The sequence below is a fragment of the Acanthaster planci genome, linkage group LG06 (genome assembly GCF_054643075.1).
Source record: "Acanthaster planci isolate LZ-2023a linkage group LG06, COTS_SCS, whole genome shotgun sequence".
NCBI lineage: Eukaryota > Metazoa > Echinodermata > Asteroidea > Valvatida > Acanthasteridae > Acanthaster > Acanthaster planci.
Window position 1 is genome coordinate 8,572,397 of NC_141782.1, and position 15,458 is coordinate 8,587,854.

Here is a 15,458-nt window from a genome sequence, read left to right on the forward strand (position 1 = left end):
TACATGTTTTAGGAAGGGAAATAACCCCCCCAAGTTGCCTTTCCCCTTCATATCTCAAGTGGAAAAAAATCCCTTTTTTATGGGGAGGGGGTGACCCCTGTTGACCCCTATGTGTTCCTTCCTCCATGGTGGAACTGCCAATGCTTTAATTAGCATCCTAAATATTTTCAGTTGCATTAAAATGTTATGTTATACCCGCTCCATTTGTGTATGGCAGCCATCTTTGCCGTCAGAGCTTTTGTTTTATAGGGCCAGAGATAACACCCAAGAGAAGATCTTTTGTGCTATTCCTGTGTAATGAAAGCGGTTACTAGAAATACATGGCTGCCATGCAGAACCTCCGGGGCTATAAATTCCGATAATAAAGCTCGTCAACAGAATAATAGCTCCACAATTTGTTAACATCACAAGGAATTAGTTTCATATATAAAGGTCACTGAAGGGTGGTGGGGAAGGACAACATACCCTAAATCCAGCAACTAAAATATCAAATTGATATCAGCAAGGTGGATCATAAGCCCCCCCCCCCCCGCAAATAGCATCTTCTGTCTGATCTGTAGGCTGCTCTCTCACCAGTCCAGGTCTGATAAAACTGCAGCAAAAAACAAACTCCATGTAAATGTCTCACATCAGTGAAATTTACCAAATATACACTCATGTCCAACACAAACAGGAAGACGAAACACTGACTCGGAAGCATATTACAGTTTATTTAGATGAAGCCCACAGCTCAACTTGTCTTCACTCAAAAACACAAAAGGTAATCTGTAATATCTCAAGCTAAAAGTCCAGAAAAAACAGAAACTGGAGATGGCTAAGCTATCCCTTCCGAAATACAGGTACGTCCAGAACCAAAAACAAACACATTTTTAAAAAGGGAATTATTTCAAAGGTGGAACAGCCTCCCCCCCCCATTTGTCATTTTTGAGTACTTGATGCATTACATCACTGCTGTCAGCAGCACACACTGAGGGTGGGGAGACGGAGGGTAGACTGACAGTCTGTCGTCAATAAAGACAGGCAATAGTTTCCCAGCTTGAGGTTTCATCGGTTAGTGATCTGAGGATTCTTGCTTAGCCACAGTCAATTGATGAGGCCATCAAGTAAGTTTGGGCATAGCATGCAGTAGCAATGTATAGTTAAATCCACATACTATTTTATAATTTTGTAATCAAGTTTACCCAGTGTCAAATTTTGTCAGAAGCTGTCTTGACCCACCTGCCTGCATGTGGCTTACAATATGTATCCATAAGTTTACATCAGCGTGAGGGTTCCCATTTTTCTTTGGAGGGTTTTTCCATATAGACCCCACCAATCCCCCCCACTGTTATACAAATAAGGGATACCCAGTCACAATTTGGACAATGAAAAAAAAAGCTATTTAAAATGTTTCTCGTCATTTATACTGTGCTTAATTACTTCTGAAGTCAGTGCTTGCATCCTTTATATAAAATTAAATGAAATCACAATTAAAAGGTGCTTTTTAAGTCAAAAAAATGTACTTAACTACTTCTAGTTTTTACAAGGCTTACATTGAAACAAAACCATATATTTCATATTCACACCTGTAGAAAATGACGAGTTTAAGATTTTCCTGTGTCACAACCTGTCTCCCAGCTTATTGGAAATGTGTTTTTTTGGGGGGGGGGTTTGAAGCTTGAAAGCTAAAAACTGACAGTATCGCCTCTTGTGTCTTGTTTTGAAAGATCAAATGAGGGACCTACAAACTGGGGCATGTGGGCAACCAATTGTGAAAAAAGTGAATTAGCACCTGTTTTCAATGGAAACTTCTCATTATTATATTTAACAAAATCTAAGGAATAATAACATGAAAACAATCACACTCTCATGAACACACAAAAAAAGCAACACAAAAAGGTTTCATGTTTGGTGTAGGTTTTCTTGGGAAAACCGCACACAGATGCAGCCCACTGAATTCACATACTTATTGTCCTATGCAAAGTTTACAAGCAAACCATAAAAATGCTTGAAATACTGTCATCGCATCTAGGAACTTTCAGAGTGAGTTTTGCCAAAAATACAGTCAGATGTAAGTGGCTACCGGAGAGGTCATGCTCTGTTGAAGCTGTTGTGCAAATAATGACAATCTATTTACAGTCACAGTGTAGTTTAAAATATCTCAACTTGAGTTTGTTTTTCGGAAAATGTGTAGCATCAGGGGCACCACCAGGAAATTGAAAAAAAAGTTAAATGAAACGTTCATAAGAAAAATGGATTTTCATTCATGCTCTTGATAATAATTTTGACACTAAAAATGTCAATTGGTGTGTACTGTCATGTCCATGAAAGGGGAACAGGAAAAACCCCACTTTTCCTTTTGAGTGTTGAGTGTGCATATACCAAGATTACATAACTATTTAAAATGGCATCAACTCCAATCAGATTTATACAAAGAATAATTGACACAAGATTTTGACACTTACCTTTAAACTTCATATGAAGGTACTAATTCTAACTAATGATATGCTTTTAATAGACTAAGAACATTTTTGTCTGTCCCAATTCATATGTACAACTGTTATGACATTAAAAATTCATCTGGAAAACAAAAGCCAGATTTTTCAATTGAAATGTGTCAATAGCTGCTGTGACACTGAGAAGAAACCGAATAAAAACAAAATCACAATACTGTTTAATTTCAATTCAAAGGATGATAATACAATGGCATGACACAAAAGAATGACTTTGTCACTGTTCAATCAGACAATAAACTTGTCAACATGACACAGTCAATGCCATTTATCATGCAGGCAAAATAATACACCAACCAATGATTCCACCATAACCGCTTACTATGCCTCAAATGTCATCCTGATGTTATCACAGGCTAGAAATGGTGATCTCTCTCCTGAGCAGTGTGTAAAATGATTCATTGAGTAAATTAGTCTATTTGGTTACAACAAAACAATTACCACTAGTACCTGGGCAACACTACTCATGGATACCACTCCTGTGCGAAAACTACCCTAACTCAGTTTCCCTCAAGTAAGATACTCCCATTTTAAACAAGATTCAATGATGCCAAGTAACTGATAATAACAGTTACACTATCACATATGGCATAACAACATAGGAAAAAGATACTTGTGAGAATATTTTCATTGTCGAGGGAACTGAAAAGCTTGCTGGAAATGGAAAAATTGTAGCAAAAGTCAAGATTTTTATAAGATACATCAGGCCACGAGAAAACAATGACCGAGCAATGACAAAGAGATCCATTCTTTCAGGAGATTTATATTTACAGGTCAAATTCCCCCTTCACTGTTCTTCAACGAAGAGGTAGATGGTTCCATCGTCAGCAGCTTCCTCGTCATCCTCTTCCTCCTGGGTCTGGCTTATAGGCTGGTTGGCTGGGACAAGGATGGACTCTGTTTGGGTGATGACGTTGGGTTCACTCTGAACTTCAGCTTGAGTCTTCTGACCCTCAACTTTCGTCTGTGGGGGGACCATGGTGGGTAGGCTATCATCGGATGTTGTGCCTTGCTCGGAATCGCCAGCCTTTTCTGCCACCTGCTCCGTCTTCTCAAGCTTCGTCTCAACAGGGGTCATCTCGGCTTGGTTCTCTGTTCCTTCCTCTGCTTCTTGTTGGCTTGTTCCATCAGCTTCCTGGGAGGTGGTAGGCTGGTCCTCACCTTGTACCTGCATTATAACCTGCCCCGGTAGAAGGTCTCCTGCCACACTTGCCTCAGGCTCAGGCTGGTCCTGCTGTTGGACAGTGGCTAAGGATCCATTGACTATTTGGAGATTCTGCTCCAAGTTGGACACAGAGCCGTCTGGATTCTGTGCCACGGTCAGGACAGTGACGGGACCGCCCTCCTCCCCTTGAATGATCTGTAGCGTGCCGTCTGCTGTGCCTTGCTGCATGGCAGCCTGGATGGCTTCGGCATCCTCTTGGGACAGCTGCAGGGTGTTGCCGTGCTCGTCCACAATGTGGTGCTGCTGCTGCTCCGGCATTGCCATTCTCTGGCGACGGGTCATTTTCTTAGTCGGGGAGCCCGCCTCTGAGGAATCTCGCCGCTTGCGCTTCAGGCCACCTTGAGATTCATCTTGGTCGGGTTGGATGTTGTGCTTCTTTTGCAAATGATTCACCAGGGTCTGCTTGTGTTTGAAAGTCTCTTGGCAGTCGCTGCACTGGAATGGGCGTTCGCCGGTGTGGACCCTCATGTGAACGACAAGGTGGCGCTTTTGAGGGGCGGAGTAGTCACACTCCAGACACTGGTAGATTTTCTCCCCCTTGTGCGTCTTCTGGTGCTGCATGAAACTGAAGCGGTCGGTGAAGCCATTCTCACAGATCTTGCAGATGAGTGGCTGGCCCTGTGTGTGCATTTTGCGGATGTGGGTCTTCATATCTGCATGTCGGCCAAAGGTGGTGTCGCAGTACTCACACTTGTGGGCGGGGCGGGAACCAGCGTGCTTCCACAGGTGCTCCTTCAGGCTGCTCTTCTGAGAGAAGCTGTGCTCACACTCGCCACACTGGAAAGGTTTCTCGCCAGTGTGGACCCGCATGTGACGTTTCAGCTTGTAGTTGTCTGTGCTGGCATAGTCGCACAGCGTACACTTGTACGGCTTCTCTCCAGTGTGGGACCTCATGTGACGTTTGATCTTGCTTGCTTCAACGCTGTAATAATCACAGAGAGGGCACTTGTGTGGCTTCTCGTGGGTATGCATGTATTTCATGTGCCGCCCCAGCTCACCAGACGTTCCAAAGGCCTTCTCACACAGCTCACATTTGTAGGGCTTGGTACCGCTGTGTGTGTTGAGGTGATTCCGCAGGAGCGTTGAGGTGCGGAAGATACGGCCACACTTGTTGCACTCGTGGACTTTGGGCTCCCTAGGACTGGCAGAAGTCTTCTTGGCCCGTCCAAGAACTTGATCAATAAGGCGGCCGTCATCGAATTTGGGGACCATGTACTTCTTGCGCTTTTTCGGGGAGTCCTTGTCGTCCAGGCTGGGTTTGGTGACCGGCTCATCATCATTTTCCCCTGCGTAGAAGTCATAGACGGAGTGGTCCTGGATGGTTCTCTGGCCATCTTCCCCTTCAACCACTTCTCGCACTATCACGATCTGGGTGTTCATAGGAACAACCACCTCCTCGTGACCCTCTCCTACCACAACTGACTCAGCTTCCACTCCCTCTACGTCTACTGTTGGCCGCTTACGTGGGGACCTGCGGATGGTCAGGACCTTCTCCTTGCTCTGGTAGGAGGGGGGCACGGCACCCTCCTGGATGGCAGCAGCATTGGCCACAGCCTGCTCTTCCAGCTCCTCCTGGGTGGGCTCTCGAGTCGTAACCTCTGGGCCTTCCTCGGCAACAACCTCAGTGCTGCTCTGTGTGACTTCTTCCTGTGTAATCACTGTGCCACCCTGAGAGGTCTCGGTTCCAGTCTGTTCTGCACCGTCTCCCTGAACAATGGTGTACACCTGGGTGCTGTTGCTGGTACCCTCTGAAGAAACAGGCTGTGGAAAATAGGTAGGGATGCAGTTTTTAGCCAGTAAGTAAATCTCAACAAAAGCAACAATGTATCTTAAGGCCTGTATTTGGAGTGAAAGCAAACGCCAATGTGAAATCATGATGTCAGATCAATTATTCATGCTGTCAATTTGCATAAGTTGAACATGTTTCACTCAAGCACGAATCGCAGTAAATTCTTCAAAAGGTCAAATCCGCTTCACTTGCACCTTAAGTATGAACGAGCCTCAAATGTATCTAAAGGGTGCCAATACATCTTACAAGTGAGATATAACCATTTCTCTAATCATACCTGAACTTCTGTTAACCACTTGCTGCCGAGGGATCCATTTTCGAGCACATTGGCTTTATACACGGAGCCAGGGAACCCAAAATGGGACAAAGGGAACTGGGCCTTGTAACAAAAGACCGTACTCGGAACAAAAGACCAGGCTGCTGGGCATTACCAACATTTTTTACTCTCAATAGTGGAGATAATCCAGCCTTGTTTTGGAACAGTATACCAGGTTTGGGGCATTTAGAGCAAGCGGATTACCACCGGGGACAAAAGCACTCCACCACCACAGCAATGAGCTACACAGCACCACTGCATGCTAATCTGGCCCATATTGAAAAGAGGTCAGCAGCGCACTGTGCCAGGTTCGTGAACAAAAGAAAGTTATATCACACCGCACAATCTGGGTTCTTTTTACAAGGCTGCAGGCCTGGCTGAAATACTCGGGTGTCAATAGATTTGTCTGTCAGATTAGAGTGGCCACCAGACAGTAATTCTTGTGGGTGTAAATGTCCATTAATTGAAATGATGAATTTTTGAAGAATTTTGAAAACTGAACATCTTGGAAAAGACCTTATTATGTGCACTGCATTTTTCAAACCACCCGGCAGCAAGTGGTTCATGCATTCTGTAATGTATCACACAGGGGATGATACAGAGATGAGACTGTTATAGTAACCTAAAACATGTACAGGAGCGACAAGGTCCTTCAAAAAGCAAAGTTAAACACCAGACCATTCCCTCACCTGTGCAAAGGAAATCTGGGATCCATCTTGAGAGACAGGGATGAACTGTTGGCCTTGGCTGTTTTCATACACAATGCTGTTGCCGACGACACTCATAGGTGTTCCAGTGTTTCCATCATTTTGCATGGCCACCATTAAAACCTGTGCCGAAATAACAGTGCATCACACTGAGAAATATAGATCCTCTTGACAAAAAATGCATCTTATGAAATTGGTCGAGTCACTTTAAGGTCGTTTGTTTCCTCAAGGTAATGACTTGTGCACATCATTCGCAAAAAACCCACAAAAACGGGACTGCCAAATGAAATTGCCCAATACCTGAAGGCAACTAAATAATGGTATTAGGCCCACTCACGCTACAAACTTGTTGTGCTTGGGGTGCTGTCATTTGCAAAAAAATAGAATTTTGTATCATTCGCCAACACTGGCTCTGCTAAATGATTGTTGGAAAAACGTATTTCAAATATTATATCCATTATGTGAAAATTTTTTTTTTAATTATTCTTGCCATAATCCTGTGATTTATTGACAAAAAGTTGTTTACCTGTTGCTGTTGTTGGACCATATTGCCGTGCTGGTCAACATGTTGCACCATCACCATCTGCTCTCCCTCCATGTTCTGAAGACTCTCAATGCCTGTAAGTATAAAATAAACGGGAGGTAACACTATGATACCATTTCTATTTCAGACAGTTTCAATCAAATTGGACAGATAGGGCACGTGTTTAAAAAAAGAAAACAAGAAGAACAGAAACACTGAAATTCAGCACAAAAATACTTGACGTAAAGTCTGCGGCTAAAAGTTTCTTCAACTGTATAAGTACAACACAAAGAAATCAGTTGACAAATTACCACGCAAAAGTAAACAAGAAGGGAAGCTCTTCATTCACTTTCCCTTTTTTTATGTACATCTTCTTCATGTTTGGTCGAAATTGTGCGTCATATTGATGACAGAAATAAAACCTCACAGAATGAGCCAGTTCTGTATTTCAAAACAGTAAAGTCATTCGGGGACAGAACACATGTGTGATTCTGCGTAGGGCCCCGCTGATACGGCAGACCTCGCAAGCACGGCCATCAGGAAGGGGACTTGAAAACATTGAAGAGTGAAGACGAATGGAAATCAACTCTGGCTAAACAAAGAGATTCAAGGAGAGGAGGGAAGCATAAGGAACGGACTTAGTATAATACCCCAGGCAAAAATTGGACTGGGGCCATTGGTGGGAGAAAATAACAAGAGATTCACTGTGGCCAAAATAACCAAGACGTGTCAAAGGGAAGGGTTAACGTACGTCAGTTGCTCTCACCTTGTATGGTGATGTTCTGCTGTTCAGCTAGCCCTGCCCCCTCTATGCCTTGGATGAAGGCCTGGCCCATGGTGTCTGCTGCATCTGCCACTGTGACTACTGGCTGGCTCTGCTGGTTACCTGCATCTTGGCTGGCAACCTGATAGGGAAGAAAAAACACCAGGTTCACTCAAGTCCAGTTTGCATTAGAGTGCGAAGAGATCACAGATGTCAGTCCGTGACATAAGGGCAAATGTTCTGCAATGCAAATCTGCAGAAGTTGGATATCGGACCTCTAACCCTTTGCCATGTCTGAGCCAAGTATAAATCAGCCTTTCACACTGAAAGGTCTCTGGCAACTTCTTGGACAACCATCACTTGAGCTTAAGGAAGGCACACATGTCACCACAAAATTGAGAGTGCAGCCACAAGGCAGGAAGGCATTACCGGCTGTGTGGCAATGTTAGCCGACGCATTGGCTAGCAGCTGCAATGTCTGGGTGATATCCATGGCTGCTGCATCCTCCCCTGAGGTTGCCTCCATCTGGCCCTGAGGAGCCTCCTCTCCACCTTTTGGAAAAACAGGAAGCAAGAAAATAATCAGTCTGCAAACGATGTTTATCATAGTAACTGTAACAGTGATCACTTCAAATGAAATAACACAAGCTACTTCAAAACATATCACGTTATTTTTGCATGTGGCTCAACAAGAGCAAGTTGTGGCATACCCAAAGGAAATCTGAATTTCAAATCAACAAAATGTTGTTTTTGGTGGCTTTCGCTGGAGCAGTTACTACTAACCATGTTGCTTGACAACCTCTACTAACTGCTGGGCCACTGCTGCCTCTGGATCCTGGCTAACACCGACTGGCGTGGGCTCCTCTCCTGAAATCTAAATAAGAGATAGAAAAAAATCCTTTTGTCTGTACCTTTCTTGATATAAAACAAAGTTACAGTTCTTAAAAAGGGATAAACCATGCAAAAGGGCTCTTTCAAGATGACAGTGACATGTCTATCAAACATGTTCTAGATCAACGAACTTCAGCGATGACATGTAAGTTGGGAAGTGCCTACAATGAAGCACAATGGTCCTGGAACTGAGCTCTACCACATGAACATCAGAACTGATTCTCCCAGACAATCCTGAAGGGGCATTTTCCTCATGAGTTACGATGTTTAACCCTAACCCTCCTCAATCCTTCACCTGTTGGAGGACTGAGGAGTGTTAGGGTTAATGTTTATATCAGCCTGTGGGACTGACACTGGTAGTTTCTCCCTTCAACACAATTATCGAGGAATTGTTATGAAAATCTCCCTATCTAAATCTAATATGCAGGAAAAATAATATGCCAACTCCAAAAAATGCAATTTTAGGGGAAAAAATGAAAAAACTAACACACTTTTTTAGTATGCCATGCCATATTTGTAATCAAATAAATAAAAATAGCTAGCCAAAGTTCAAGGGATCAAATCCGCTGTAGAGGTGGGAAGCTGGGCTCTGACATCCCAAATACTTTAAAATCCTCCAACAGTTTCAAGTGAATATTGAAGACTCTAAGGCAGTCAGTATAACCAGGGGTGTAAGTGGAATATAAAAAATAGATTAAAATAGCTGAAACCGAAGCACATACGTGGGGTCTGGGGTCCACCTAAGTGACCAAGTGAACATTTTGAAAAGCAGATGCTCTGTGGTGCATTTGACAGCCTCCTGGTGCAACCATTGGCCATTTTTTTCTTGAAACTTAGGCTATGCATATTTCACTTTTTCTTCAAATTTGGCAGATATTCCTGAAGGCTAAAACGAGCCAGTAACAGGTATAACAAAATTGTAATATCAAGGTTTGTAGAGTAAGTTGGCCCTTTTCCCGCCTGATTTAACCACGTTTTCAAAAATTGTTTGAAAGTCCATACAAAACAATGCAAAACCGCACAATAATGCATGACACAAGAAGCCCTCTATCAGCGAAAGCGAAAATTTACTAACCTTATTTCAAGCTGCAAATTTTCAATGAAATGTGTGCTACCACGATTTACAGTGGAGCTTGTTAGTCACTCTTCCGCTCACACAGGAACGGCTTCAATGACTCTCACTGACACATATATTTACATGAATATTGATATTTCATTGGCAGCCAATCACAGCACAATGACCAGATGGTCTGAGGATGCTGTTTACACACAAGGCTCGCTCTGCATACACAAATTTGAATACACTGTGCACACGCCATGTACAGTGTTTTACAGTAGATTCTGTCACGTGCACTACAGTGCTCCAGTACAATTTGGTGTTGGAAAGAGGAAAGGCAAGTTTGACCTGGCCGTCACATCACGTTGGTACAATTAGAAAAAGAAGACAATGAAAAATTAGCACTTGCGCACGAAAGAATTACAAGGAAAATCTGGCCCGTCGATGACAAAAAACGTGGAAAATGAAATTTGGCATATTAAACAAAAAAGCAGAAATCCACCAAACAGCGGAGCTTTCACATCCCTGTATAACAGTTCCTAACAAGGTCATCAAGGTCCTATACTAACCTGCGACGGCTGAGCAATGACAATGTCCTGCGGTTCTACGGCAGCAGCAGCTACAAAACCCTCTTGGCCCTGCACAGCCTCAGGAGCAGGCCCCTTGGGTACGGAGGCTTCACCTGCTGGCTGTGTCACTTCAAGCTGTTGTTGCTGCTGTTGCTGTAGCACAACCTGCTCTGGTAGTTCTGACAGGGTGACGGCAACTGCCGCAACCTGTAAGTTGATTTTGTTGACAAATATAGGGCAGGTTAATGCCACAGAATAAAGTCCTTTTAATTTTTATGCCACAAAAATAAAGGAGCTCTCTGAGTCACTGTACAAACATCTACTTACCATTAAAACTTATGACTTCAATAATTTTATTTAAGGTATATTCCGGCCATCAAAATTATCATGTAGACATGTATCAAGAAAATTTAAGCACACAGAGCCAAACTAATTTGAGGGTTTTAAATTTAACAACTCAAACATATTTGCACCCCCCAATAATGTGTTTTGTAACAAGCAGTTGAGAATACCTGTTCTAGTTGGTCCTGTTTTGGGGCATCCCCTGAAGGAGCAGAGGCACCTGCAGTCGTTGATGACGAAAGTTCCTGGTTGAAATTCTGCAAATAGGTCTCCAACACATTAATGGATGCAGCTGCAGCAATGCTGTCAGCCGCGGCAGAGTTGCTGCTAGTAGCTGCACCATCGCCGAACTCTGCCACAACAGCGGCAGGGGCTTCAACCTCAGTGCCGTTGACACCTGGTGCCTTGTTTGCTGCGGCAGCAGTCTCTGCTGTGGCATCCTCAGGAGGGACGTCCATGGCGGGGTCAAATCCTCAACTGAAGACAACAAAACACAAGCAGGAGAAAATAGGACACACGCATTATAGTCAAATCAGTCAAGAAGATGATACAGAAAGTGTAATATTTCTAAAACATACATGACCAGAGACAAATCTCTTAACATACATTTTGAAAGGAGGTCCCGTTGTCTGGTTTAATAAAATTAAAGGTGCAGGAGTGTCCCAATAACTTGGAAAATTTTTATGGACTTTCGTCACGAGCTGAACAATGTTAAGAACTATTTACCTTGTTACTTCTTACATGTTACTGCACATGTAAGGTCAGGAAATATGTAACAGAGTGCCAAAAACCATTGCATTTTCTCAACTCATTTTCTCAGTGTACTAGATTAAAACCAAACTCAAATGCTTTTCAGAATCAGCTTTCAAAACACAGAGCTCAAGAACATCAATTATTACACTAATTGCAGGTCAGCTATTATAATCTCTAAAGTGTATCGTAGTTTCACCAAAATTGACAATCATCCTTTGTACTACTTTAGAAATTAGATGTAACTCTAAAATCTGAATATGTATGAATGACATTAACCCTAACCCTCCTCAATCCTTCACCTGTTGGAGGATTGAGGAGGGTTAGGGTTAACGCACTGTTTCCAAGCATGACATTTATGTTCACGTGTCCTGCAATAAAATCCCGTCAGGCAGTTTATGAGGGTGAAGTCCAGTGTACAAAATTTCAAACTAAAAACATATCACTGATCATTTTGGTGTGTCTGAAGTAAACCCAAAACGGTCAAAAAGAACTCTAAAATTTTATGAACTCAAGCATGGAATTTCAGGGCAAGTTCTTAAGCCATTTTATTGTAAAATAAACTGCCTATTTTGAATGATGAATTCATGCCTGCTGTATTTTTTGTGTGAATGGTCCAAGTTGTTTCGACAACTTTAGCCTCTTTCCCACCAATCCAAAGTTTTCTTGAGGCAGTAAATTCCAATTTCCATGCAGTAAAAAGAGTTAAATATTCGCCGACATCACTAGCTGCCTTTACCCTACAGTAGTATATCAGCCATTAAAAAGCAATGACATTCTACAGGGTCAAAATTAGCAGGGAAAATATCAACGCATTCACTTAGAAAATTTAGACTTTTCAGATATGTATCATAGGGTTTGTGTACAGGGTGTCAAGCGATGTCCACATACATGTATTGAGCTCTTTACCAAATGGATGAAGATGAACATGATGTAAGACAATTACCACAGCAAGAGTCCGTACACAGCACTTGCAGTGTTTTCTCAGTAAATGCTTCGGAATTTTCTCAACTAAATTTTACTTTGTAGGACATTATCACTTTCTGATGGATGTTGGGCCTACATGAACATTATTTTACGGGAAAATCAGTATAGAACTCTTTCCATTACGATGATTACAAGTGGGTTTTCATAGTCGTATAAATCTAAAATTTAAATTGTTATCAATGGGGTATAAAAACTTAAATCCAATAGAGTTTGGGGCATGCCACTAATTTTCCCTATTTTACAACAAGTTTGTCCAAACCACAATTACTTTAAAATTATCCATCCTTATGCCAAGTATGTAGTAATAAGCTAACATATTCTACAATAGACCTAAGCCAAAAAGTATAAGTTGAAAAATATAATGGCCAATAAACTATCTTGTTAACGCATGGCAAGCACAACAAAGGCCACACCCTGTCTGACTGTAGTAAAATATGGCTTGTCAAAAAGGATTTATGGGCAACAGACACACAAAAAAGGGGAGGTTGATAAATGGTCTGCACTTTATAGTGACAAGAACACAGCCGCATATTTCCAGCAAGAACACATATCCATAGCCAACGGCCGCAAGAAAGTGGCGCTCTCCGTCCGCCTATCGTCCAAATTTCGACAGCGTCGTTTTCCTCTCTCATTTGCATAAAGCCCCTGAAGATTTTTTGAGCCGCTTGGGGGCGCAAGGTTACAAAACAACGGCGAAAAGTTCGCAAAAATTTTGCTATACCGACCGTAAATAGTAGGAATGATATCTGAAGAACCTGTACATCGAAAGCTGTTGAGAAATCGTGCCACGATCGAGGGAAAAATTCAGTGCAAAATGAGGAGTTCGTCGTCACGAAGGACAACCTCTTGGATCATTTGCATATATCACACAAGCTACGGTCGGCAAAATCCCAACGACGTCTGGGGGCGCTAACCAGCTTCGGCACCTTTTCGTGAAAATTATTCAGAAATACACTATACCTTTAATACTATGGCAATCTCTGGATATGAATTTCACTATTTCCAACAACAAGTCGGCTCAACTCTGCTGGATGGCTGAGTATTTCGGAGTAAAATAGCTCCAAAACGGCCACAGACAATGGCGCCTTTGCGAAGCAAGATGGCGCCCTTCGAGTACGCATGCCCGTTGACTTAAAAGGTTGCGTTGTCCCGACGACACTTTGAGGCTTATTTATTTTAAAGATGTATTCGAAAATCTTTACATAACATATCAGTACTCAATGACAATTCAAGAACATCTGAACGAGTTGAAATAGTTTATGTAAGTGTAGAAAATTGTGTGAATCTATGGCTCATTTGGGTTAAAATATGGCAATGTTTGGATAATGCTGCCATGTCACATATATCAGTCGTCGGGCGAGGATAGCGACGTAGCACTTTGTATTCATGACGCGTGACGTCTGCACGGTACAAGGCACTACGGTACGGTATACATGTACATGTACATGTATAGGTACTGCAGGCGCGCGTGCTGCGAATGAATAACCAAATAAATGAATCAGTAAAACATCATGATCACAAAAAATGCAATGCAACCACCTCCATATGCAAACATTCAATTTGTGTAGCTGATTAAAAAAATAAATAAAAACGAAGAATTACCTGCTTAAACTAAACAAGCTTGAAAAAAAATCAGTAAATACCTCAAAAGTGGTTTATTCAGCGGTATAAAGTTGGGAGTTTTGATGGGTTGAAAATTTTTATGAATGATGTTTTCCCTGTTCTCGAAGTTGAATTGTCTGAAAAAACCCTGAGATCCCAAGGAGAGGCTATTATGCCAAAATTGCTTCGCTTGTCCTCCATCCTTTGCCCGGCTCATGCAGGCCGGCGATGGGCCTGCAGTTATGCAGTAAGAGATAAGACGTAATTTTGTCGAGCACTCATTGGACAGAATTCATTTGAAAAACACGGGTCTACATTTAAGTACCTGACGCGTGTGCACAACATATGGGACATCAAGTAACCCACCGTGAGGCCTTGTGCGTCAGATGTTGTGACGTACATTGTTTTTGTCTCAAAATTCTGTGAAAGATATTTGCTCTTTCCAGGTTGGAGATGAGCAAAGCACATGTACATGTATATCGCAAACACTGGAGAAGCATAATTCGCTATATGAGAATTTCAGTAATGCAGGGAGATTATGACTTACTCTACCACCCATTCACACCCCCCCCCAAAAAAAAAACCTGAAAGAAAGCAGGAAACGGCTGATATAATTCGTACTATATGTACATTATTTGTTACTGTCGTACATGTTTATCTCACAAACAAAAAAATAATCATGACAGCTAGCTGGGTATGCTTGCACGCGACGAGCACATGCACTGCATCTGTGGCTTACTTGGCAAATTAATGTCCATTGGCAAAATGCAACTTCTGTCTGTATTTTCCCTCCAGCATCATTCGGACCCTGAATGATAGGGGTATAGAACCAGTGTCGTCATGCAAAACACCTTTCTTAAGTCCTACGCTCAGTAAATAACGTATGCTTCACTGCTTTTGCAGCTCTAATAAATTCCCAAAGAGCCCGACTTGGTTTCCCTGTTTTGACTGTAGGCCTGCATCTAGTTCCATTGTTCAGAGAACCGTTCTAGGGCTCCACATTGTCGTAGCGGTTACTGTTCACTCAAACACAGATCTTCCTTAGGAATAGTGAAGGTTGACCACTTCGTCAAGTCTAAAATTTGCTAACATATATAAGGCAAGACATACCGCGAAATTCTGATAAAGCTTTCTTTCAGTCGTGTCATCCTAACACTAAATGTTATTTGCCCCCCCCCCCAAAAAAAGGGTCGGAAAATTTCCGGAAGGATTTTTGCTTCCAAGATTAAGCCACTATACTGACATTATTTTGCTTGACCGCAGTATGAAAATATTTCGAATGGAATAAAAATTGAAATAATGACCAGTAAGAGAACATTTCAAGAAACTATTTGAGGTCATGGGTTTCGCGGGGGGGGGGGAGTAAAGCTCTTTTCGGGGAGGGGGCTAAAGGCTCATCAGCAGTACACTGATAAAACATCAAGTGTACGGGTGCAACAGTTATAA

General features: G+C 42.4%; 1 protein-coding gene across 4 annotated transcripts; it reads right to left on the reverse strand.

The window, feature by feature from the left end:
* Positions 1-690: 690 nt before the first annotated feature.
* Positions 691-13,537, reverse strand: LOC110975605 (uncharacterized). 4 transcript variants are annotated; one of them, XM_022228197.2, is made up of 9 exons: positions 13,371-13,537; positions 10,844-11,150; positions 10,332-10,538; positions 8,598-8,688; positions 8,245-8,366; positions 7,819-7,957; positions 7,056-7,147; positions 6,512-6,652; positions 691-5,478 (listed from the first exon to the last, which is right to left on the reverse strand). In XM_022228197.2, the coding sequence occupies exons 2-9, from the start codon at positions 11,129-11,131 to the stop codon at positions 3,280-3,282; spliced, it is 3,279 nt and encodes a 1,092-aa protein (XP_022083889.1). In that variant the 5' UTR covers positions 11,132-11,150; positions 13,371-13,537; the 3' UTR covers positions 691-3,279. The 4 variants fall into 4 exon arrangements, with proteins under 4 accessions (XP_022083889.1, XP_022083891.1, XP_022083890.1 ...); XM_022228199.2 differs by lacking the exon at positions 13,371-13,537 and adding an exon at positions 13,136-13,280; XM_022228198.2 differs by lacking the exon at positions 13,371-13,537 and adding an exon at positions 12,914-13,052.
* Positions 13,538-15,458: the final 1,921 nt, after the last annotated feature.